General features: G+C 38.7%; 1 protein-coding gene across 1 annotated transcript; it reads left to right on the forward strand.

The window, feature by feature from the left end:
• The first annotated feature begins 1593 nt into the window (after nt 1-1593).
• Nucleotides 1594-16006, forward strand: LOC141569594 (phosphatidylinositol-binding clathrin assembly protein-like). Its single transcript, XM_074323329.1, has 9 exons — nt 1594-1672; nt 4108-4250; nt 6295-6370; nt 7362-7464; nt 7627-7720; nt 7841-7952; nt 8846-8952; nt 9769-9810; nt 15923-16006. The coding sequence occupies exons 1-9, from the start codon at nt 1594-1596 to the stop codon at nt 16004-16006; spliced, it is 840 nt and encodes a 279-aa protein (XP_074179430.1).
• Nucleotides 16007-23736: the final 7730 nt, after the last annotated feature.

A 23736-nucleotide genomic window follows, 5' to 3' on the forward strand; every position in this document is an offset into this window, starting at 1 on the left:
ATCCTTAAGGGTTTAAAGTAAACTGTATGCATAATGAGGAGAGCAATGAAAGATGGAAAATGACCAAATGGAAGTTGTAGAGGTGAAAAACAATATTAGAAACACAACCTGTCCTTGGTGGGCTTAGCCGAAGATAATGAGACTCTGCAGAGGAAAACACAGTGAAGACGTAGCATAAGAACCTCTCCAACCTGAAGTGTAGTGGGGAAAAGGCTATGAAAAATGAAAATGAATGGAATCTCAGTCACTTGTGATACAATATCAAGAATTGTAGGGCAGCCAGTTAGCTCAGTTGGTTAGAGCCCAGTGCTCTTAACAAGGTGGCCGGTTGAATCCCCACATGGGCCACTGTGAGCTGTGCCCTCCACAACTAGATTGAAACAATGACTTAACTTGGAGCTAATGGGTCCTGGAAAAAACACACTTAAATAAATAAAAGTTAAAAAAATATATACTCTGTGTAAAAAAAAAAAAAAGAATTGTAATACACCTTTAATTGGAATACTGTAACCAACAGTAGAAAAATATGCATCTTTTCAAGGGTACATAGAACATATGCCATCAGCATATTCTGTGCCATAAAATGACTCAACAAATTTTAATAGATTGAAATCATATGAAATATGTTCTTTGAAAACGAAAGCAGTGCTTAACTCTAAATGCCTATATTATTAAAAAAGAATCTCAAGTAAGTAAGCTAACCTACCTCAAGAAACCTGAAAATAAAGAGCAAAAGAAAGTGAAAGCAAGTAGAAGGCAGGAAAGAATAAAGATAAGAGCAGAAATCAATGAAACAGAAAAGAGAATACAGAGAAAATCAATGAAACTTAAAGGCGATTCTTTAAGAAGAGCAATGAATTGGTAACTCTCTAGCCAGCCCTATCCAGATTAAAAAAAAGAGAAGACTGTACATTACCAGTATCAGGAACGGCAGGGGTAACATTACTACAGCTTCCACAGGTATTAAAAGGATAATAAAGGAGTATTATTAAAAGACTGTATGGACTTATGTATCTGATGCTGAATGAAGGGTAGAAGGACATGACGTCAGGCAGGATACAACCCCCAAAATGTGTGAGTGAAGCCTCCCTAAAAATGTCGCATTAAGAATTTTAAAAGTACCGTCATAGGACCCCCTAATTTCCAAGATGTGAAGATATCCAGATTTTTCATCTGGAGCTCCCAACCAGTCCATGTTCCTCATACTGTTCATTCAGTGGTTGTTCAAGTTTATTTTGTTATCCAGCTTGTATTATGCAAACGGTCTGTACTCGCCCCTCTGGAGATGCCCCGCCCCAAGCTCGATAGGGTCCTCAGAACCCCGTTCTGGGACCCGCGGCCATCTTTTCCCAGCATTCTTGCAGAGGCCCTGCCGTTGGCCACTTCAAATCCCACCTCATAATGCTGTAGGTCTGCGTCAGGCTGCGAGCAAAGGTCATCAGGTGAAAGCTACCTGAAGCCAGACCTTCTGTCACCTCCGGCGTCCCATTTGTCATCAGGGGTGCCGGTCTGTTGATCAGTCCGCTAGTCCGGAAGGGCAGGGTTTAAACTTCGCAGCCACCACACTCGTGGCTGGCGGTCTACAACGAACGCATGGGGTCATCTGCGTCCAAAGCTGCCCTTGGGGCGACCACCAATGAGCCCATGGAACCGACGCCAAAACACCTAGCGGGTGAGTAGGAGGTCTGACGCTGGCCGCTCACAGGCCATCATGATCCAAGTGCTTCTAATAACAGCACCCCACTCCCCTCCCTAACCCCACCCACTATCCCTTCTCTCCCTCCTCACCACTGCACGACAGGGAAGATTGTATTTTCACTTCTAGTAATCTTTGAGCCTAGAAGAAAACCACTGGACTTCTAAACAACAAACTATTTGTTTTTAAGTTATTCAGATAACTTAGGACACAGGTGCTGGAACAACGAGGCTTCTGAGAAGGGTCTCAATTCTGAAGTCCTTTATAAATCATGATGTTCAGCGAGTCTTTTGAAATAAAGGAAGGGAAAATCTATCAAGCAAATCTTGCCGTAGGTAGTCCTAACCTAAGGTCCATGGATAGGCTTTAGAGTGTCCACAGCAACATTTTTTGTGCTCCTGTGTGTGTTTCCCAGGGCAAAGAATTTTGATTCTTAAACTTAGCTTTTGCTCAAACACAGAATAGACTCCCAGGATCTCCCTACTCCCTGCTGTTTGACTTCACTGTGAGCAGTGACTTTATAAATAGTTTGTGTTATTGGCAATATACATAAATCCTACCGCTATTGAAACCTTCACAGATGATTTACTCTTTTGATCACTTTTTTATTTTGGTATTTTGCTTTAAAACTATCAGTGGACTTAATATGGATTGCCTTGTAAATTATTATCTTATCATCATGACAATGTGCATATATTATAACAATTAACAGTTCACTAAGTTAAATAAAGATTAATTTCCTTTATATACCAGGGATGCCAAAAAAATGTATACAAGTGGACACTGGTCAGCGTTGCTCAAGCAGTAGTTCACCATAATCAGAAGTGTCTGGACGCTGATGGTAACCACTTTGAGCACCTCTTGTAGTTGCAGAAGTCAAACGTGACTTGTGTTCATCTTTTGTCATTGGTATATATTGAGGATTACAATTTTAATAGTTTTCCTTTCTTAAAATGTATATACTTTTTTTTTGGCACTCTGTACATTTTTTGAAAGTTTGCTGAACAATATTCTGCACACGCTCCATGCTCGCTTCTGGCGTAATATATACTATCCATCCCTGGATGGTTATGTGATATGTGTGAAAATTGGCTTCTGTAGACCTAAAGGAGGAGCAGTAGTTATTTATAAAAAAGATGCAACCTAATGGGGGCAGTGGAGTCAGTACCACGATAGCCCAAATGTTAAGTTCAAAGGCTGAAATCATGGGAAAGCAGAAACAACAAAAAAACTACAGAAAAAAGGAATGAAGCAGAGTTTGAGATATAAAGGAAAACTGAGAGAATCTCATTCTTCATAACCTTCAACTTGGCACAGCAACTGGCACGTGTCAGGCATTGATATGAGTATATACACTCATGGAATAAATGAATCTGGGTATCCAGTTAGTCAGCCTGTTGCTGCAATCCACTAGTGTATTTGTTAAGCACGCTCCTTAGTAGCTCTCCTCATGCTATGCATGTGAAGATGCTGATGAATGAATAAGTGGTAGGGATGAAGTTTTATAATGATAATTTATAATTTTGAAAGCAAAAAATATTTTGAACTGATAAACAATAGGGAATCACTGCATATTCTTGAATGGGAAAATGAAACGATGAAAATTAGCTTTTGAGGGGCCATATGAAGTAAATTGATGAATGGTTATAATCCTGAGGCTGGAAATTGGGAAGCTGTTGAAATAAACCAGGTACAAGGTTATGGGGAAGTGGACTCAAGAAGTTAATAATGGGTTGAAGGATGCAAACAAAATGGTCGTATGTTGGGTGACACTACAAGGAAAGCTCCTGCCTGAACCTTCATGACATGACACTCTTCTTGAGAGAGGTAGTACAGTGTAATAATTAATATATTGGTCTCCAGGGTCAAGCAAATCTGATTTCAAATCCCAGCCCTGCCACGTAACTACCTGTATGGCCCTGGGTATGTTACTTACCTTCTTGAGTCGTTTTCACTTAATACATACTGTGTTTCCCTGAAAATAAGACCTAACCGGAAAATAAGCCCTAGCATGATTTTTCAGGATGACATCCCCTGAACATAAGTCCTAATGTGTCTTTTGGAGCAAAACTTAATATAAGACCCGGTCTTATTTTCGGGGAAACATGGTATTTACCATAACCTGTTATGTGCCAGCCACTGTGCTGGGTTTGGAGATACAGTAGTGACCAAAATGGACACAGTTCCTACCCTCATCAAGTATACAGAACATAGGGTAGACAGGTATTCAATATCATGTAACATATGTCATTGCAAATTGTAATACTCGTAATGAAGAAAATGTTTTGGATTATTTCCTTTGTCATTTCTCTGAGATTTGATTGCATCTGTATTTAAGTCAAAGTTAGCAAGTTTGGTTTTGAAAATTCTTTCAGTCTGCGTTTTAATGCTTGTCACTGTCTCTAATTTAGATCTAATACAGTACATAAATGAAACAAATAGGAGTGTTGAACACCTGGTCGATGTCCTTTTTAAGAAAGCTGGGAGCAGAAGCTGGGTGGTGGTGTTCAAAGTGCTGGTTACTGTGCATCACCTTATGGTTCATGGAAACGAGGTGAGCATGGTGTATACTCAAATGGTAGGCACTTCTTTTTAGTACAGAGGACTCGCAGTACATTACTGCAAGATGTTTTTGGTTTGGCAAAGGCTTACCACCTTTTACTTTCAATAGTGACAAGTGGGGGAAGTGAATAGCAGTGGGTATTAAAACACTGATTTTTCTGTATGACTGTATCTTTGCAACCAGTATTTGAGGTATACTATTTTAGCCACTAGATAATAGAGTGGGATATTACACTCAATTCTTTAGATGATTTAAACCAAAAAACAAAAGTTCTCAAAAATGTCCTCCTCCCTCACTGCTTTACTTTACCAGGAGAAACTGGATACCTGAATGTATTACATTATCACCTTTCCATCTCTCCCCACATGCAAATACTCTGTATTTTACAGAACAACCGAAATGTTCTGTACCATCAAATTATTATTTTCAACTTCAAATGAACGTTTTGTCTCAGTAAGGTTTGCATTATAAAATCAGGATTTAGAAATTGACTGGATTTTGAAACTTATTATAAAGCAACAGTGATCACGCAGGAAGGTATTGGTAAAAATAGAACATATATATAAATGGAATATAATAGAGGCTCACAAGTAGAACAGTACTTACATGGGAGCGTGGTGGCACTAAAAATGTGGGGGAAAGTGTGGAATTTAAAATAAAGCCTTTTGGTGCAATAACATCCTATGGAAAAAAATAGAATGAGATCTTTATCTTACCCCATATGCAAAAATAAATTCCTCATGAATGAAATACCTCTAAATGCAAAATACTAAATTTTAAAATTGAAGAAAATGTAGGAGAACATGTTTATGACATTTGAGGAGGAAAGATACCATAAAGTTGGAATAAGATTTTATATATTACAGACAAAAGATTAATATTCAGAATACATTATCAGTAAGAAAAAGGCAGAACAATGGAATAATGAACAAAAGAAATGAACGGAGAGTTCACAGCAAAGTAAACCAGAATGGCTGATAACCATTTGAGAACATGCTCAGATAAGCAAAATTTAAAATTCATGACAGTATCAAGAGTTGCGAAGACCTTGAGGCAATGGGAACTGACACACTTGTGGATGACATGTAAATATTAGTTGCAGTTTATCACTGAGAGGAGCATTGAGACATGTTTAGTAAAACTGAAAATTTCCAGCCCAGTGACCCAGCAATCCATGACTCATAGCATATTTATAACATTTAGAAAGTAGAAATTACCTAAACTCCCATCAGTAGGGAACAGATAACTAAAATGAGGTGTATTTATACAATGAAATACTGTATGACATTAAATGGGATGTACTATACCAAAAAGGCTAGATCTCAAAAAAGATGCTATGCTAATGGAGGAGGCAAGTTACAAAATGGTAGAATACAATATCATTTATGTAAATTTTAAAAATGCACGCAGTATTTTTCCATGCAACAAATGTATATGAAGCTATAAAGAAAACAGACTGTAAAGATAGCGTATTAAAATGAATGATACCGGTTACTTCCAGGTAGGGGAAGGAAATAGAACTTAGGGATGGAGCAAAGGACAATTTTAACTTTATCTGTAATACTTTATTCCTCTTATTTTTAAAATAGACTTGAAGCTGATACGCCGAAAAGTTAGCAGTCATCGTTTCTGGGTAATGGGGTACACAGATGTATGAAATTATTCTTTTTATTTTTCTGCAAATTATGAAGTAATGTACTATTAATTAAAATAATTCCATAATTAATTAAATATTCTCAAAATCAAAAAGGAGGAATGGCTATATAGAAAATCTTGGAGGAAAAGGGTATGTATTCACATGAGCTTTAATGTTTAACCCCTTGTTTATTTGAGAGGTATATAAACAGGAAACGCTGCAGGTCCTTAGGTTGTGTAGCCCAGGATGAATATGGTCCTGCTCACCTTAATGCTCCTGAAATACATAGAAGCTATATGATAGAATTGGGTTAAATATGTATTCACAATGACAAAATCATTAATCAACTCTATTTGTGGACAGAAGCTGGTTTTTTAATATGGCTCATTTGTTTGACAGCGTTTTATCCAACATCTTGCATCTAGAAACTCTTTGTTCACTTTACACAACTTCCTGGATAAAAGTGTCATAGAAGGTAAGATGATTCTTCAATGGAAATATTTCTATGTGGCAAGGAGGGAAAAGTTCTGAAAACCATGCCTGGTTAAATAAAATGGTTGTAAATTAATGAAGGGTGTGGTGTGTTGTACATTTTATTATGGTAGATAATTTCTAATTCATTGATACAACACATATTTGAGTGCCTAATAAGAATATCAGAATATGCAGTGTGCTAGAGATAGAGGAAATTGAACCCTTTAGCTATTTACTCAGTAAGGCCTTGTTCAGACTAGTGAAAATAGGGCCACAACCCTCTGCCCCTTCTTTGCCTGCGTTTTATTCTTTCCAATTCTCACCTACTAACCATCTCTGCGTTTTTCTTTTCTTTGGCTTGTCTATCAATCCCCTGTTGGAATGTAACCTCCGTGAGGGTAGGGATTTTTGTCTGTTTTGTTCACTGCTGAACTTCCAGCATCTAGAAAGATGTTTGGCTCCTAATAGGCACTGAACCATTGTTGAATGAATAAATAAATTGAATAAATGAATCCAGGTATGTTTGGAAGTTGAGTAGTGAGACGTCACGTTTCCATCATGGCTTTTTTCCCTCCATTTTGTTTATGCAGTGGAGGGCAAGGTCATTTGCTGCATGGAGGGAGGGTGGGGGAGGGTTGGCTACAATGGGATGGGTAGTTTGAGGAAAATGCTAAGAATTTACAATAGTTTCTGTGGAAATGTGAAAGAAGCTGGTAAAGTTTAGTTATTTCCTCTGTTCAGGAATGTCACCATCAACATGACATCCTGAGTTGATATCAAGCCTTTGAGGAGATAAAAAAATAATCTTTAACATGAAGTCTGAGGAATGTTGGACAAGATGATTAATAAAGGACATTCTAGTTTTTGTGTGTCAAAGATATTGTTGAGGTATATGAGTGAATGTGGAATGATAAGTCTTTGCATTTATGGGCAAATAGAATAAATGCTTAATATTGGTGAAATTCAAAATAGTTAAAATATTTCATTTTTAGGCTATACTATGTCAACCTTCATCAGACGATATAGCAGATACTTGAATGAAAAGTCACTCGCATATAGAATGATGGCATCTGACATCACCAAAACCAAGAGAGGGTCAGTAAATATAATAAGTTTGTAAGCAAGAAATACTGAAATACATATGTGCTCCGATATGTGTAGTTGGTCAAAAACACAGCTGTATTTCAGGATGTTGACATCAGAGTGCTTCTCAAACTCTTAATCATTGATACTGTGAATTCCGTTTATCTTTTATAGGCTGGATGGTATGATGAGAACTATGAATACTACAGACCTGTTAAACACACTTCTAGTTATTCAAACTCAGTTTGATGCTCTTCTTAATTTTAATGTAAGAGATTTATAAATCTTTTTTTTAAATATTGGTAAATGGCATTGTTTAACTCTAGGAGGGGGAAGGAAGTTTTAAAAACTGTGGTGATAATTGATTACTCTTTTACTTGATTTCCAGGCAAATCCTGAGGAACTCACTAATGGCATAATACATGCTGCTTTCATGCTCCTATTTAAGGATTCTCTTCGCCTCTTTGCAGCCTATAATGAGGGCATCCTTAATCTGCTAGGTAGGCTAAAGTATAAACATTACGTACTTAAAAAATAAACTGGTACAAATAATTTGTCAAAATCTTTCGGCTCTACGTTTAGACTCATATTTGTTTTAAAGATTCAAAATTGAAGATCCTTACAGGGTCATACATCTTTTTAAATAATGAGACATTATATTGCTTTTTTTGGTTAAAATTATATGGTTAATTAGCCACAGAACTTTTCAATTTCTATATAAATGCTAACTGATATTTCTGGAAAATTTACCAGTAAATCAAGATGGATTACCATATTTCTACATTGCTTATGAAGGCCCACTCCACCAAGGTCAAAAACAGTTCTGACTTTCCTAAGGAAATATAGCCTATAAAATAAGTAATTGTTATTGATTATTTTACAAGCATGTAATTCTTAGGCTATTCAGGAAATTTCTGTCATCATTTCACCCTAACGAATGATTCTTTCACAGGAAGGTTCTCCAAACTTCATTGATGAGAATTTGAGATTTTCTTATACTGTGGAAGTACCTAGTACATTTGTAGAGTTATTAAAGAGTAGGAAACATAGCCCCTTCCCTCAGAGAGCTTCACAGTTCTCAAAAAAATTACAGGCTAGAAGTTGTAGAAATTGAAACTAAACTATCTAAAAATCTGTGTATGCTATTAAATTCTAGATGTATTTCCAGTGTTTTTGGCATTCAGTAGTTACTCCATAAAAATCTGTTGAGTGTATGGATTTAGCAGTGTTGTTGCTTTTTAAAACAGAAAAATAACTGAATTCAAACTATAATTATTTTGAATAACTTAAAATCATATTCAGAATCAGCTTAAACTAGGATCATCAGAAAGGAGTGAAACTTGAAAACTGCTTAGTTATTGGCTCTTTTATGGTAATATTTTTCTATTTTTAGGCAGGTATTTTGACATGAAGAAGAACCAGTGCAAGGACAGTTTGGATATTTACATCAAGTTTCTTGGAAAAACAACCAAATTGGCGCAATTCCTGAAAGTTGCGGAGGTATACAAATCTATTTCTATCCCAGGCTTTTCTGTTTTCTGTATTAGGTTAGTATCCAACATAACTACCCTCTGACTGCTGCCACCGTACAAACACACATAAATTGGTTGTAGTTTTAACTATCTTGTGAATAGTAAAACTAAAAACTAAAATTAGGTACTTCAGATGCACTATCCAATGCACTTTTGCTCAGAAGCAATCTTACAGAGATTTCTCTTTGCAGCCATGAGGGTAACTGATTACAAGCTTACCCTCCCGGCAGAAACAACTCTAAAACCAGGCCAAAATATATATGACATAAATCTTTTCAGGTAGAATAGGTCTGTGATCAGTAAGACAAGGAAACATATGAGGTGAGCCCCACATTTGCCCTGATACTCAGAAGAATCCAAGCAGATAAATACAAAGAGAACCACACCTAGGCAAGCAATAGTAGAACTTCTGAAAACTGAAAAAACAAAACACACATATTACCCACAGGAGAATAGCAATATGAATAACAGCTGACTCTGACTACTTGAAAAATTACAACACATTTGGCTATCCAGACAGCAAACACTCAGTTTCTGGCAAGTCTTTTCTCTTATAGTTTTATCCTTAGGACACGTATAAGTTTGTGCGTAAGTGTACAAACTAAGCCTGACATTTTTTACTGTAGTCTGATGTTTTTTGTGATCTAGATAGGAAGCGGCCCAGCAAGGCATTCCTGCTCTGGTGTATTTTCTCTTTTGTGTCCACATTGGTCTCTCACTTACTTTTCTTTGTTGCCATGTTCTGCTGTAATATGCATTTTTTCCCCTTTTTTGGTGAATTCAGCAAGTTGGAATTGACCAGAACCACATTCCATATCTTACTCAGGTCAGTGTATCTCTCTTATGCATTTAAATGACTTTTTTGTCTTTATGTTTGTGTGTTTCTTGTATTAATCACCACCTGAGACTCCATGCTTTGCCACATATCTACATATGTATTTTCATTTTCCATGAATTACATATAGATATATGAGGTGTGATCAAAAGATACGGTGAATGTTTAAATAAAAAAAATTACAGTAAAAGACACGTTGCCATTAATCCCCTTCAAAATACTCTGCCTCATTTCAAACACACTTATCCCATCATTCTTGCCACTTTTCTGAAGCAGTTCTGGAAGTCCTCTTTCATGAGTGTCTTTATTTCATCCTCCATTATGACAATGCAGTGTCACAGATCGCTTCTGGTATTTGGCAATTTCTGTCAATTAAAAATATTACTGTGTATCCTCATCCATCTTATTCATTTGATCCGGTACCATGCAATTTCTCACTCTTCCCCAAAGTCCAAATGACCACAAAAGGTAAACGTTTTGAATCGATTCAGGACATTGAGGCAGCCACAACAGCGCAACTAAAGACACTCACGAAAGAGGACTTCCAGAACTGCTTCAGAAAGTGGCAAGAACGATGGGATAAGTGTGTTCAAAGCAAAGGGGAATATTTTGAGAGGGATTAGTGGCAATGTGTCTTTTACGATAACACATTTTAAAAATTTAAACATTCACCATATTTTTGACCACACCTCATATATACACAGACTTGTGTCTTCTGAACAGGACTGTGAGCTATTGGTCTTATAAAAGAGGCTAAATGGTGACTCATAGCATAACAACTAGACCATGCTTTTTATTTATTTTTTAATTATTTTTTTCAGTTACAATTGACATATTAGTTTCAGGTATACAGTATAGTGGCCAAACATTTGTATCATTTATGCAGTGATCCCCCCGATTAGTGTCGTACCCCTCTGACTCCATACATAGTTATTACAATATTATTGACTATGTTCCCTATCCTGTGTTTTACATCCCCACGATTGTCTTTGTACTGGCAATTTGCACATCTTCATCCCTTCCCTATTACTCCAACCTCCCTCCCATCTAGAAACCATCAGTTTGTTCTCTGCATCTATGAGTTTGTTTCTGTTTTGTTTGTTCATTTATTTTGCTCTTTAAATTCCACATATAAGTGAGATCATATGGTATTTGTTTTTCTCTGTCTGACCTATTTCACTTAGCATAATATCTTCTAGGTCCATTCATGTTGTCAGAAATGGTAAGATTTTCTTTTTTATGGCTGAGTAATATTCCATTGTATATATACACCACACCTTTCTTATCTAATTGTCTATTGATGTGCACTTAGGTTGCTTCCATATCTTGGCTATTGTAAATAGTGCTGCAATGAACATAGGGGTTCATATATCTTTTCAAATTAGTGTTTCAGATTTCTTCATATAAATACACAGAAGTGGAATTGCTGGGTCATAAGGTAATTCCATTTTAATTTTTTTAGGAACTTCCATACTGTTTTCCATAGTGACTGCACCAATCTGCAATCCCACCAACAGTGCATGAGGGTTCCCTTTTCTCCACATCCTCACCAACAGTTGTTTGTTGATTTATTGAAGATAGCCATTCCGACAGGAGTGAGGTGGTATCTCATTGTGGTTTTTATTTGCATTTCTCTGATGATAAGTGACGTTGAGCATCTTGTCATACGTATGTTGGCTACCTGTATGTCCTTTTTGGAGAATGTCTGTTTAGGTCCTCTGCCCATTTTTTAATTGGATTGTTTTCTTTTTTTTTTTTTTTTTTTTTTTTAAAGATTTTATTGGGGAAGGGGAACAGGACTTTATTGGGGAACAGTGTGTACTTCCAGGACTTTTTTCCAAGTCAAGTTGTTGTCCTTTCAATCTTAGTTGTGGAGGGTGCCGCTCAGCTTCAAGTTGTTGTCCTTTCAGTCTTAGTTGTGGAGGGCGCAGCTCAGCTCCAGGTCCAGTTGCCGTTGCTAGTTGCAGGGGGCACAGCCCACCATCCCTTGTGGGTGTCGAACTGGCAACCTTGAGGTTGAGAGGACACGCTCCCACCAACTGAGCCATCCGGGAGCTCAGCGGCAGTTCAGCTCAAGGTGCTGGGTCCAATCTTAGTTGCAGGGGGCACAGCCCACCATCCCTTGCGGGACTCGAGGAATTGAACTGGCAACCTCGTGGTTGAGAGCCCACTGGCCCATGAGGGAATCGAACAGGCAGCCTTCAGAGTTACGAGCACGGAGCTCTAACCGCCTGAACCACCGGGCTGGCCCTGGATTGTTTTCTTGGTGTTGAGTTATATATGTTGTTTATAAATTTTGGGTATTCACCCCTTATCAGATGTATCATTGGCCGTTATCTTCTCCCATTTAGTAGGTTGCCTTTTCGTTTTGTTGATGGTTTCCTTTGCTGTGCAAAAACATTTTAGTTTGATGTAGTCCCATTTGTTTATTTTTTCTTTTGTTTCCCTTGCCTGAGTAAATAGATCAGAAAAAAATATTACTAAGAACAATGTCATGTGTATGATTTCTTTTGGGAGTTTTATGGTTTCGGGTCTCACATTTAAGTCTTTAATCCATTTTGAGTTTATTCGTGTATATGGTGTAAGAAGGTATAGCGCATGCTTTTTAAATGGACAGAACTGATCAGTGGAAACAGCAGTGTTTGGAATAGTGAACATAGGTTTGTGGCTGCCTTGTCCACCTTTCAGGTGTGTAATCTCCAGCAAGTCATTTCCATTCTCTGTGCGTCATTTCTGCAACTGCAAAATGAGTGTTCTACTCTTGTCTATCTTATAGCAGAGTTGTGAGAATCAAACGAACTCAGGTTTTTTTCCTTCCCCAGAACCTGACGGTCAGGAATCCCTCACATGGTAATGGATGTGATGTGAGGTAGAGGTGGCAGTGTAGCAGCTGTGGGTGAAGCGAGGATGTGGCAGCCTGCTCATGCAGTCTGTTTGTGGCCTCTGGACCTGCATGTGTCCATCCCACATGTTCCATAGGGCTGCAGGACTGCTACAGAGACTTTCCTGCTCTGGGCCCCAAAGTAATGTGGCAGGCTTTTAGGTCACCTGGGATATGGACCGAAGCAGTCTTCTGTGGTGTGGGAACATGTCGCCATAGCCCAGAGAGCCCTGATGGGTGTCGGGTTTCCTTTTCAGTGGTGGGAGGTGCAAGATGCAATACTTAATCTTCTGTTTTGGATGGGATTTCCTGGTAGTCCCCTGGCCACTGGCCAGTTTCTCCTGGCTTTCCATCCGTCTTTATGTGAAGGGATGCTAAACTGTTAGGTACAGGCTCGCTAGTTTAAGGCTGACCTAAACCCTTCTGTTAAGAGGGAATCTCCCTCGTTTCCACAGCTGATCTGTTCTGCCTCGGTTACGACACCGTCTGGGGTTCACAGAGCCTCCTTCTGCCAGCAGCTGTCTGTCCACCCCTCTCCTTTCGACCATTCCGCGCCCGTCGTGTTGGGAGCGACTCCAGGAAACTCACGCGGCAGGGTCTGCTGTGTCTGCAATCTGTCCGCTGCATTTTCATTTTTCACTACAGTGGTCCAAACATACGTCTCTGGGCCACAGCGCTCGCCAAAGCTCCAGGGGCACAGACTCAGGGACCTACTCGGCTTCCATCCTGATGGGCACCTGGATGCGTTTCCCCACCGTGGGGCCCCACGGCGTTTCACGGTTTGGGTGGGGGGAGGGTAACTGTGCCTCACGAAAGAGGTCACGGCCCACCTGCAGTAGCTCCCTTTGGTTGTCAAGCACCTTGGAGCGTTTTAAGTTTTCAGTGATTCTACGCAGTTCTGCTAATCACGTCTGCTGACCCTGGGTGGCAGCATTTCCACAAATTTACAGCTGTTAGTGAATTGTCTGAAAGCTGAAAAACACTGTTTCCAACCAACATTGTTCAAATACTGATAACTTTTATTATTACTTTGTTATTACATCTGACAGCTTGTGAAATACAGATCTGACCATTTCACCCCTCACTTAAAAGCTCTCCAGTGGTCTTTTAAGATAAAGTCCAAACTCCCAACATTGCCTTTCATTTAAGGTCCTGCGTTGCCTAATCCCCACCTACTCTCCAGCGTCATCTCACTCACACTTCCCTTTGCTTTCTCTGCTCTCGCTGCATGGTTCATCTATATTCTTGCTCTGCGCCATATGCCCTTCCCAGGGCCTTTGCACATGTTGTTCTCCTGCCTACAATGCCCATTCCTTTCCTGCTATCCTCCTTGTCTACTACGTAGCCTTCATATCTCAGCTTAACTGTTACTTTCTTCAGGAGGGCTTCCTTCCCTGACCTGGTCAGATTCCCCTCTTTAAACGCTCAGTATCATGCACCTATTGCATAATCATTTGTTTATTAGTTTCAGGAGTGCAGAAAAAGATAGTGACTAGACATTTCTATAGCTCACAAAGTGATAACCCTGATAAGTCTATTACCCATCTGACACTGTACATAGTTATTACAATGTTATTGACTATATCCCTGTCCCCTATGCTGTACTTTATATCCCCATGTCTATTTTTTAAAATTATAGTTGACATGCAATATTATTTTTATTAATTTCAAGTATATAGAATAGTAGTTTATAGACATTTATATAATTTATGAAGTGATACCCCTGTAAGTCTAGTACCCACCTGGCACTATACATAGTTATTACAATATTATTGACTGTATTACCTATGCTGTAATTTACATACCTGTGATTCTTTTGTAACTACCAAATTGTGCTTCTTAGTACCTTCACCTTTTTCACCCATCCCCCACCCCCCTCCCTTCTGGCAACCATCAAAATGTTCTTTGTATCTATGGTTCTATTTCTGTTTCGCTTGTTCATTTATTTTGCTCTTTAGATTCCACATATAAGTGAGATCATATGGTATTTGTCTTTCTCAGTCTAACTTATTTCACTTAGCATAATGTCCTCCAGGTCCATCTATGTCGTCGCAGATGGTAAGATTTCCTTCTTTTTTATGGCCAAGTGATATTCCATTGTATATATATATATATATATATATATATATATATATATATATCACCCCTTCTTTATACAGTCGTCTATTGATGGGCATTTTGGTTGTGTCCATTGATTTGACATTTATTCCTGTGATTATTTGATGTCTCTACCCCCAGTCTTGTAGACTGGAGCTTCTCAAGTCAGGAAGCCTGGGAACAGGCTGTTTTTGCACATGGCTGTATCCCTAGTGCCTTGTGTATAGTAGTTTATCACTAAACTTTTCCCACTGAGTGACTGGACCAGAAGAGAGATGGTGGGCTATATAGAACCCTTATGGGGAATTGACCTTACGTAAAAAGTCCACTTTTTCCATTTTTAATGGGAATGGAGAATGAAAAAATGCATCCACATTCAGTGAACAAATATTAATTAAACACTTACTGTGTGCCAAACACTTAAGATTCATCAATGAACAAAAACAGAAAAAAATTGCTTTCTTTGTGGATGTTTATATTCTGTTGCCAGGAAACAGACAATGTACATACAGAAAGAAACTGATAATTTAAATAAAGGTAAGTGCTGTGAAGAAAAATAAAACATAATGAGGGTAAAGAGACTTTGGTAGGTACTGCTTTATATACAGTAGTCAAGGAAATCACTGTTGAGGAGGTGACATTTCAGCAGAGAACAGAAACCATGATTGAATTTGCTAATATGAGTGAGATTCTCTCTGTCTCTCTTTTTTTCTTTGTTTCTCTCAGTTTCCTTCTTGCCCCTTCTCCATCTTCTCCTTTAGGTTTAATGTTTTACTTTATTTTATGACCTGGTGACTCATGAAGGAACCACAAACAATGAATGATTTCAAGCCCAATGTCTTTTCCAAAGTGGATAGACATTTTATCAGTTCTTTGATCATTTTAAGAGGACTTTTTGTTGTTATTTTTAAAGAACGTATGTAAAAAGCATAGTTTGAAAATATGATTTGGTACCAAGATGCTACCTTTAATAATGAATTGACTTGTAGCTTTAATTGATTATTTAGCTTTACTGCATTTGCTGTATAGCTGTCTTAATTTTTTGTTCAAATCTTTTTTGTGATGGAGTATGAATTTGCTAAGAACTATCAGAAAATAGCTCTTTCATAATAACTTTACTTTTAGACACCCCACAGTTTAATTGAAGCACTGAAACAGCATTTAGATTCTTTAGAAGAGAAAAATTACATTTTTCCTCCTAACAGGTAAGTTCATAAATGTCTGAGTATATGTTAATTTTGTTTCCCTCTAAATAATGTCCCTCATTTTGACAACATGAGAGTGAATAAATAAATTATGGGCTTTGAATATGATGGAATACTACGCAGTAATCTTAAATGGTAATAGAGAATAGAGTTTTTCAGCCTTTTGTGGAATTCCATACTGTTCACAAGGGTACAGCTTCCCAAAGAAACGTCTTTTATTGCATGGAGTGATTTCCAAAGTCAGAGATTGGGACTGACTTACCCCATTCTTTTGAAGAATTTGATTCCCTTACTTAGAGTCTCCCCTAGTGAGAATAAATGTTGTAGATGATTATTTTTTTATTCATAATTTGATGTTCTTTTTTTATTAATTTCAGGTGCACAAGACAAAGTAATACTTAGACGTTTATCATTTATATCCCTCACACTGTGTGAACCCCCCTTCCCCCATCCACTATCCCTCTGACATTGCACAGAGCCATTACATTTCCACTGTCTCTATTCCTAATGCTGTACTCGGCTTCTTGTAAGTTTCTTGTAAGTATATACATACATATATATACATATACACATATATATGCATATACATACACACACACACACACACACACATATAAACTTGTAGTTGACATTCATTATTGTTCAGCTTCAGCTTCAGGTGTATAGTGCGGTGATCAGGCATCTACATCATCCCTGAGCTGGTCTCCCAAATGGGACAAGTGTCCATCGGATAACCTACAAAATCTTTACAACATTATTGATTACATTCCCCAAATTAATTTTCAAAACCCCGTGTCAATCTTGTGGTTACTGACTGTTTTCTAATCCCCTCATCTTCCCCCTTATCCCCCCCCCATCTAGCAACTCTCAATTTTTCTTCTCTCCAAAACTGCTTCTGATTAGTTCATTCACTTATTATTTTCTTTAGATTCCACATATAAGTGAGATCATATGGTATTTGTCTTTCTCTGTCTGACTTATTTCACTTAAAATAATGTTCTCTAGGTCCATCCATGTTGTTGCAAATGGTAAGATTTCTTTCTTCTTTATGGCTGCATAATACTCCATTGTATAAATGTACCACAGTTTCTTAAACCAGTCATCTACCAATAAGCATTTTGGTTGTTTCCATGTCTTGGCTATTGTGTATAGTGCTGCAATAAACATAGGAGTGCATAAAGATTTTTGAATTAGAGTTTTGGATTTCTCCGGATAGATACCTAGGAGTGGAATTGCTGGATCATAAGGTAGTTCCATTTTCAGATTTTTGAGATACCTCCATACTGTTTTCCATAGTGGCTGCACCAATCTGCAATCCCACCAACAGTGCACAAGTGTTCCCTTTTCTCCACATCCTCGCCAGCACTTGTTGTTTGTTGATTTATTGATGATAGCCATTTTGACTGGGGTGAGGTGGTATCTCATTGTGGTTTTTATTTGCATTTCTCTGATGGTTAGTGAGGTTGAGCATTTCTTCATATGTCTGTTTGCCATCTGTATGTCCTTTTTAGAAAAATGTCTCTTCATGTCCTCTGCCCATTTTTTAATTGGGTTGTTTTTTTGGAGTTGAGTTGAGTGAGTTTTTTTATAAATTTGTGATATTAACCCCTTATCAGATATATCATTGGCAAATATCTTTTCCCATTCAGTAGGATCCCTTTTTGTTTTATTGATGGTTTCCTTTGCTGTGAAAAAACTTTTTAGTTTGATGTAATCCCACATGTTTATTTTTCTCTTACTTCCCTTGCGAGGATATATCAGTAAAAATCTTACTCCGGTAATGTCTGTGAAGTTTCTTCCTATATTTTCTTCTAGGAATTTTATGGTTTCAGATCTTACATTTAAGTCTTTAAGCCATTTTGAATTTATTTTTGTATATGGTGTAAGGAGGTGGTCCAGCTTCATTTTTTGCATGTGTCTGTCCAGGTTTCCCAGCACCATTTATTGAATAGACTGTCTTTACCCCACCGTACATTCTTGCTTCCATTGTCATAGATTAAATGGCCATATAGGCATGGATTTATTTCTGGACTCTCTATTCTGTTCCATTGATCTATGTGTCTTTTTATGCCAGTACCATGCTGTTTTGATTACTGTAGCCTTGTAGTATAATTTGATGTCAGGTATTGTTATACCTCCCACTTTGTTCTTATTTCTCAAGATTGCTGAGGCTATCCGGGGTCTTTTATGGTCCCATATAAATTTTAGGATTATATGTTCTATTTCTGTGAAAAACGTCATTGGTAGTTTGATAGGAATTGCATTGAATATGTATATTGCCTTAGGCAGTATGGACATTTTAACTATATTAATTCTTCCTGTCCATGAACATGGTATGTGTTTCCATCTATTTGTATCTTCTTTCATTTCTTTCTTCAGTGTCTTATAATTTTCTGAGTACAGATCTTTTACTTCTTTGGTTAAATTTATTCCCAGGTATTTTATAGTCTTTGGAGCAATTGTAAACGGGATTGTTTTTTAATTTCTCCTTCTGATGTTTTATTATTGGTATATACAAATGCAACTGATTTCTGAATATTAATTTTGTATCCTGCTACTTTACTAAATTCATCTATCAGCTCTAATAGTTTCTTGGTGGAGTCTTTAGGGTTCTCTATATATAGTATCATGTCATCTGCATATAATGACAATTTTACTTCCTCCTTACCGATTTGGATGCCTTTTATTTCTTTTCCTTGTCTGATTGCTGTGGCTAGAACTTACAGCACTATGTTGAATAGAAGTGGAGAAAGTGGGCAACCTTGCCTTGTTCCTGATCTTAAGGGGAATGGTTTTAGCTTTTCCTCATTGAGTATGATGTTAGCTGTGGGTTTATCATATATGGCCTTTATTATGTTGAGATATGATCCCTCTATTCCCACTTTCTTAAGGGTTTTTATCATACATGGCTGCTGGATTTTATCAATGGCTTTTTCTGCATCTATTGATATGATCATGTGATTTTTATTTTTCATTTTGTTAATGTGGTGTATCACATTAATTGATTTGTGGATGTTGAAGCACCCTTGCATACCAGGGATGGATCCCACTTGATCATGGTACATGATCTTTTTAATGTATTGCTGAATTCTGTTCGCTAGTATTTTGTTGAGGATTTTTGCATCTATGTCCATTAGAGATATCGGCCTGTAGTTTTCTTTTTTGTGGTGTCTTTGTCTGATTTTGGGATCAGGGTGATAGTGGCTTCATAAAAAGTGTTTGGGAGTCTTCCCTCCTTCTGGATTTTTTGGAAGAGCTTGAGGAGAATAGGTGATAATTCTTTTTTGAACGTTTTTTAAAATTCACCTGTACAGCCATCTGGTCCAGGGCTTTTGTTTGTTGGGAGATTGTTGATTACTGATTCAATTTCCCTGGTGGTAATCAGTCTATTCAGGTTTTCTGTTTCTTCTTGAGTTAGCCTTGGAAGGTTATATGCCTCTAGAAAATTGTCCATTTCTTCCAGATTGTCAAATTTGTTGGCATTTAATTGCTCATAGTAATTTCTTAAAATTTTTTGTATTTCTGCGGTGTCTGTTGTCACTTCTCCTCTTTCATTTCTGATTTTATTAATTTGGGTCCTCTCTCTCTCTCTTTTAATGAGTCTGGCTAAAGGTTTGTCAATTTTGTTTATCTTCTCTAAGAACCAACTCTTGGATTCATTGATCTTTTGTATTGTTTTTCTGGTTTCTATTTCATTTATTTCTGCTCTGATCTTTATTATCTCCTTCCTTGTACTCCCTTTGGGCTTATTTTGCTGTTCTTTTTCCAGATCCCTTAAGTGTGAAGATAAACTGTTGATTAGTGATGTTTCTTGTTTCATTAGGTAGGCCTGCAATGCTATGAATTTCCCTCTTAGGACTGCTTTCGCTGCATCCCATAGATTTTGGGTCGTCGTGTTTTCATTTTCATTTGTCTCGAGATATCTTTTGATTTCTTCCTTGATCTCCAGGATGACCCATTCATTATTTACATGTTATTCAGCCTCCATGAATTGGTGTGTCTTCCAGTTTATTTCCTGTAGTTCATTTCTAATTTCATAGCACTGTGGTCAGAGAAGACAATTGGTATGATTTCAATTTTCTTAAATTTATCAAGACTTGTTTTGTGGCCTAACATATGGTCTATCTTGGAAAATGTTCCATGTGCGCTTGAGAAGAACGTGTATTCTGCAGCATTGGGGTGAAATGCTCTGAAAATATCGATTAAATCCAAGTGGTCCAATGTGTCATTTAAGGCTGTTGTTTCCATATTGATTTTCTGTCTGGAAGACCTGTCCCTTGTTGTCAGAGGTGTGTTGAAGTCCCCTACTATGATAGTGTTACTGTTGATCTCTGTCTTTATGTCAGTCAATATCTGTTTTATATATTTAGGTGCTCCTATGTTGGGTGCATAGATGTTTACTAGGGTTATGTCCTCTTGTCAGATTGATCCCTTTATTATTATATAGTGCCCATCTTTGTCTTTTAATATGTTCTTCATTTTAAAGTCTATTTTGCCAGATATAAGTATTGCAACTCCAGCTCTTTTCTCATTTTCATTTGCATGAAATATCTTACTCCAACCCTTCACTTTCAGCCTGTGTGTGTCTTTTGATCTGAGGTGAGTCTCTTGTATACAGCATATACAAGGGTCTTGCTTTCTTATCCACTCAGCCACCCTATGTCTCTTGATTGGAGCATTTAATCCATTTACATTTAAAGTGATTATTGATAGGTACATAGTTATTGCCATTTTTAAATTTGTAGTTAGATTGTTTTCATCTTTCTTCTATTTACAGAAGTCCTTTTAGTATTTCTTGCAATGCTGGCTTGGTGGTAATAAATTCCTTTAGCTTATTCTTTTCTGGGAAGCTCTTTATCTCTCCATCAACTTTAAATGATAGCCTTGCTGGATAAAGCAATCTAGGTTGTAGGCCTTTGTTTTCCATCACTTTGAGTATCTCCTGCCACTCCCTCCTGGCCTTCAATGTTTCTGTAGAAAAGTCATTTGATAGTCTTATGGGAGTTCCCTTGTATGTAACCCTCTGTCTTTCTCTTGCTGCTTTTAGGATTCTCTCTTTGTCTTTAACCTTTGCCATTTTAACTATAATGTGTCTTGGTGTGGACCTGTTTGGGTTTATCCTGGTTGGAACTCTCTGCACTTCCTGGGCTTGTATGTTGGTTTCCTTCATCAGGTTAGGGAAGTTTTCGGACATTATTACTTCAAATATGTTCTCAATCCCTTGCTTCCTCTCTTCACCTTCTGGTATTCCTATGATGCATGTTGTTGCGCTTGATGTTATCCCAGAGGTCTCTTAAACCATCTTCATTGTTTTTATTCTTTTTCTTTCTGTTGTTCTGTTTGGGTGATCTCTGCTAACTTGTCTTCTAAGTCGCTGATTCGATCCTCTGCTTCATCTAACCTGCTGTTAATTCCTTCAAGTGAGTTCTTTATTTCAGTAATTGTGTTCTTTAGTTCTAACTGGTTGTTCATTATGATTTCTCTATCCTTCTTTATGTCATCTCTAAGCTCCTTAAACATTCTTATCATCAGTGTTCTGAACTCTGTCTCTGATAGGTTGGTTACCTCTGTTTCATTTGGTTCCATTTCTGGAGGTTTCTTCTGTTCTTTTATTTGGGACATGTTTCTTTGTTTCCCCATTCTGGCTGACTCTCTGTGTTTGCTTCGATGTATTAGGTAGATCCCCTAGAGTTCTTAGTTCTTGCTGGGTTATCTTATGTAGTATGTGTCCTTTATATTTGACTTGCACTACTTCGTTCTTCTCCTCTGCGTGTGCTCCAAAGGTGACTCTTGTGTTGTGTATATTGTCCTGTTAAAGAAGATCTTTAATTGCTTTTCGCTTGTGAGTAGGTGGGGTTAACGCCTAGGCTGACTAGTTGTGAGACTTGGCTCTGTCCACTGCAGGGTGTTCTGCTGCATGAGGGTTGACCACTTAAATGTAGTTTGGCCTCTATGGACTCTTGTGCCTGTAGAGAATTCCCTCTGAGTGGGTCATTTGTAGGTCAAACCCAGTAGTACTCTGTTTTGGTCTAGAGTTGGCCTCTGGGTGTGTTGAATCGTGTGCCTCTTAAGCTGGGCCCTGGTAGGGCAATTTCAGAACAAAGCAAATCACCAAGCACAACAACAACAAAGAAAAAAATCAAATACATTCACATGTAAAAACAACCGACACCCTGCACTCAACACAGGCAAAGATATCAAAGATATAAAGACAAAACAAAACAAAACAAAGCAAAACAAAACAAAAAAGCAGCGCCAGTCTTAGCTTAAGCCCACCAAGTAATATCCAGGTTGTCCTCTGCTATACCAAAGAGTCCTCTGTGTATTGTGCAGGCAGAGCCGGTCACCTGGTGCCCAGAGTGATGTTGGGACTGCAGATTTAGATGCGTGGGGCTGAGGGGTCTGGATGGTAGTTTCTACAAAGTCAGTGCAGTTTCTGCTCTTGCCTGCACATATGCACAGAGAGAGTAGCACCACCAGCCCTGTGTCCAGTTCTCCTGAGTCTTAGGGCACCTCTTCCCTGTGTGTGTGTGTATGTGTGTGTGTGTGTGTGTGTGTGTGGCGGGCGGGAGATTTCTGAGCTGCTGAAAGCCCAGAGCTGTGTCTGCCGCCTACTGCTGATCCCTGGGAGTGCCTCCGCAGATGTAGTTGCCCTGCCCTAGGCAGGCCAGAAAGGGTGGGGGCTGGAGATGGAGCGGTCTTCTCTCTCCCAGCCCAGCCGTGTCACACTCTTCCCACAGGCCAGAAAAGGTGGTGGCTGGGGGTGGAGGAGTCTCTTCTTTCCTATCCCAGCAAAAATCACAGTCTTCCCAGCCTCTTCCCTGGGTCAGAGCTACACACCAGTCTTCCCAGAGCCTGAGCACTAAGGCTCCTCTGTAATCTGACACTACTCCTCAGTTCAGGGGCCAGTTTAAGTCTCTGGAAGGGCGGGGGTAGGATTAGAAGAGCAGGGGCAGGGACCCAGGTATGGAGTTTGTGTCCTTTGTCCGGCCTAGGGCCCAACTGGGGGTCTCAGCTGAGGTTATTGCCACAAATGCTGGATATGCTGCCCCCTCAGCAGGAGAGATCAGCTGTGGGACACAGGGAAAGATCCCACCTCCTGGCTTTTGTGTTCTCTGTTCCGTCCTGGGATACCCTGCGTCTCTGCAGCTGCGGATGCCGGCCACGTTTCCACCGCCGCAGATGTTGGCGTGTTTCCACAGCCGCAGATGGGGGCCGCGTCCCCACAGCCAGAGATGCGGTCCGCGTCTCCACTCCGCTCCCTTCCCTCTTCCCCTGCTCGCCCAATTTGCCCACCTTCAAGTAATCCTTGCATGAGTCTCTTAGCTGTTCTGCGTGATGAGCAGAGAGTCCTTTGATGGGTTATAGGTGTCCCGTTTGTGATAAGATCCTGAGGAGAACTCAAAAAGTGCGCCCCACTGCTGCCATTAGTATGACATCTAGATGATTATTTAATGGCATGGCAAACTGTTTATCCACAAAACATTGTACATAATAATATTCGACACATACACGTGTGTGTATACACATACACACGTAAATGTACTCCATATACAAAGTCAGACAATAAAGTTCGCAAACTCATCCTAGAAAAAGTGCTACATACCTCTTTGCTGAGTATCACAATGGTCACCTTCGAAGTAGTCCCCTGGGGAAGCTATGCACCGACGCCAGTGCCTAGTCCACCCTTCAAAGCATTTTGGAACTCTTTTTCTGGAATGGCCATCAGATCTG

This window comes from Rhinolophus sinicus, chromosome X (genome assembly GCF_036562045.2).
Source record: "Rhinolophus sinicus isolate RSC01 chromosome X, ASM3656204v1, whole genome shotgun sequence".
Lineage (NCBI taxonomy): Eukaryota > Metazoa > Chordata > Mammalia > Chiroptera > Rhinolophidae > Rhinolophus > Rhinolophus sinicus.

Excerpts from the sequence above, each read along its gene's own strand:
- LOC141569594 (XM_074323329.1), top strand. The coding sequence starts at position 1,594 with ATGGGGTCATCTGCGTCCAAAGCTGCCCTTGGGGCGACCACCAATGAG. Across the intron at positions 6,371-7,361 it reads GGATAAAAGTGTCATAGAAG|GCTATACTATGTCAACCTTC; the intron begins GTAAGATGATTC and ends TTTCATTTTTAG. Across the intron at positions 9,811-15,922 it reads ACATTCCATATCTTACTCAG|ACACCCCACAGTTTAATTGA; the intron begins GTCAGTGTATCT and ends CTTTACTTTTAG.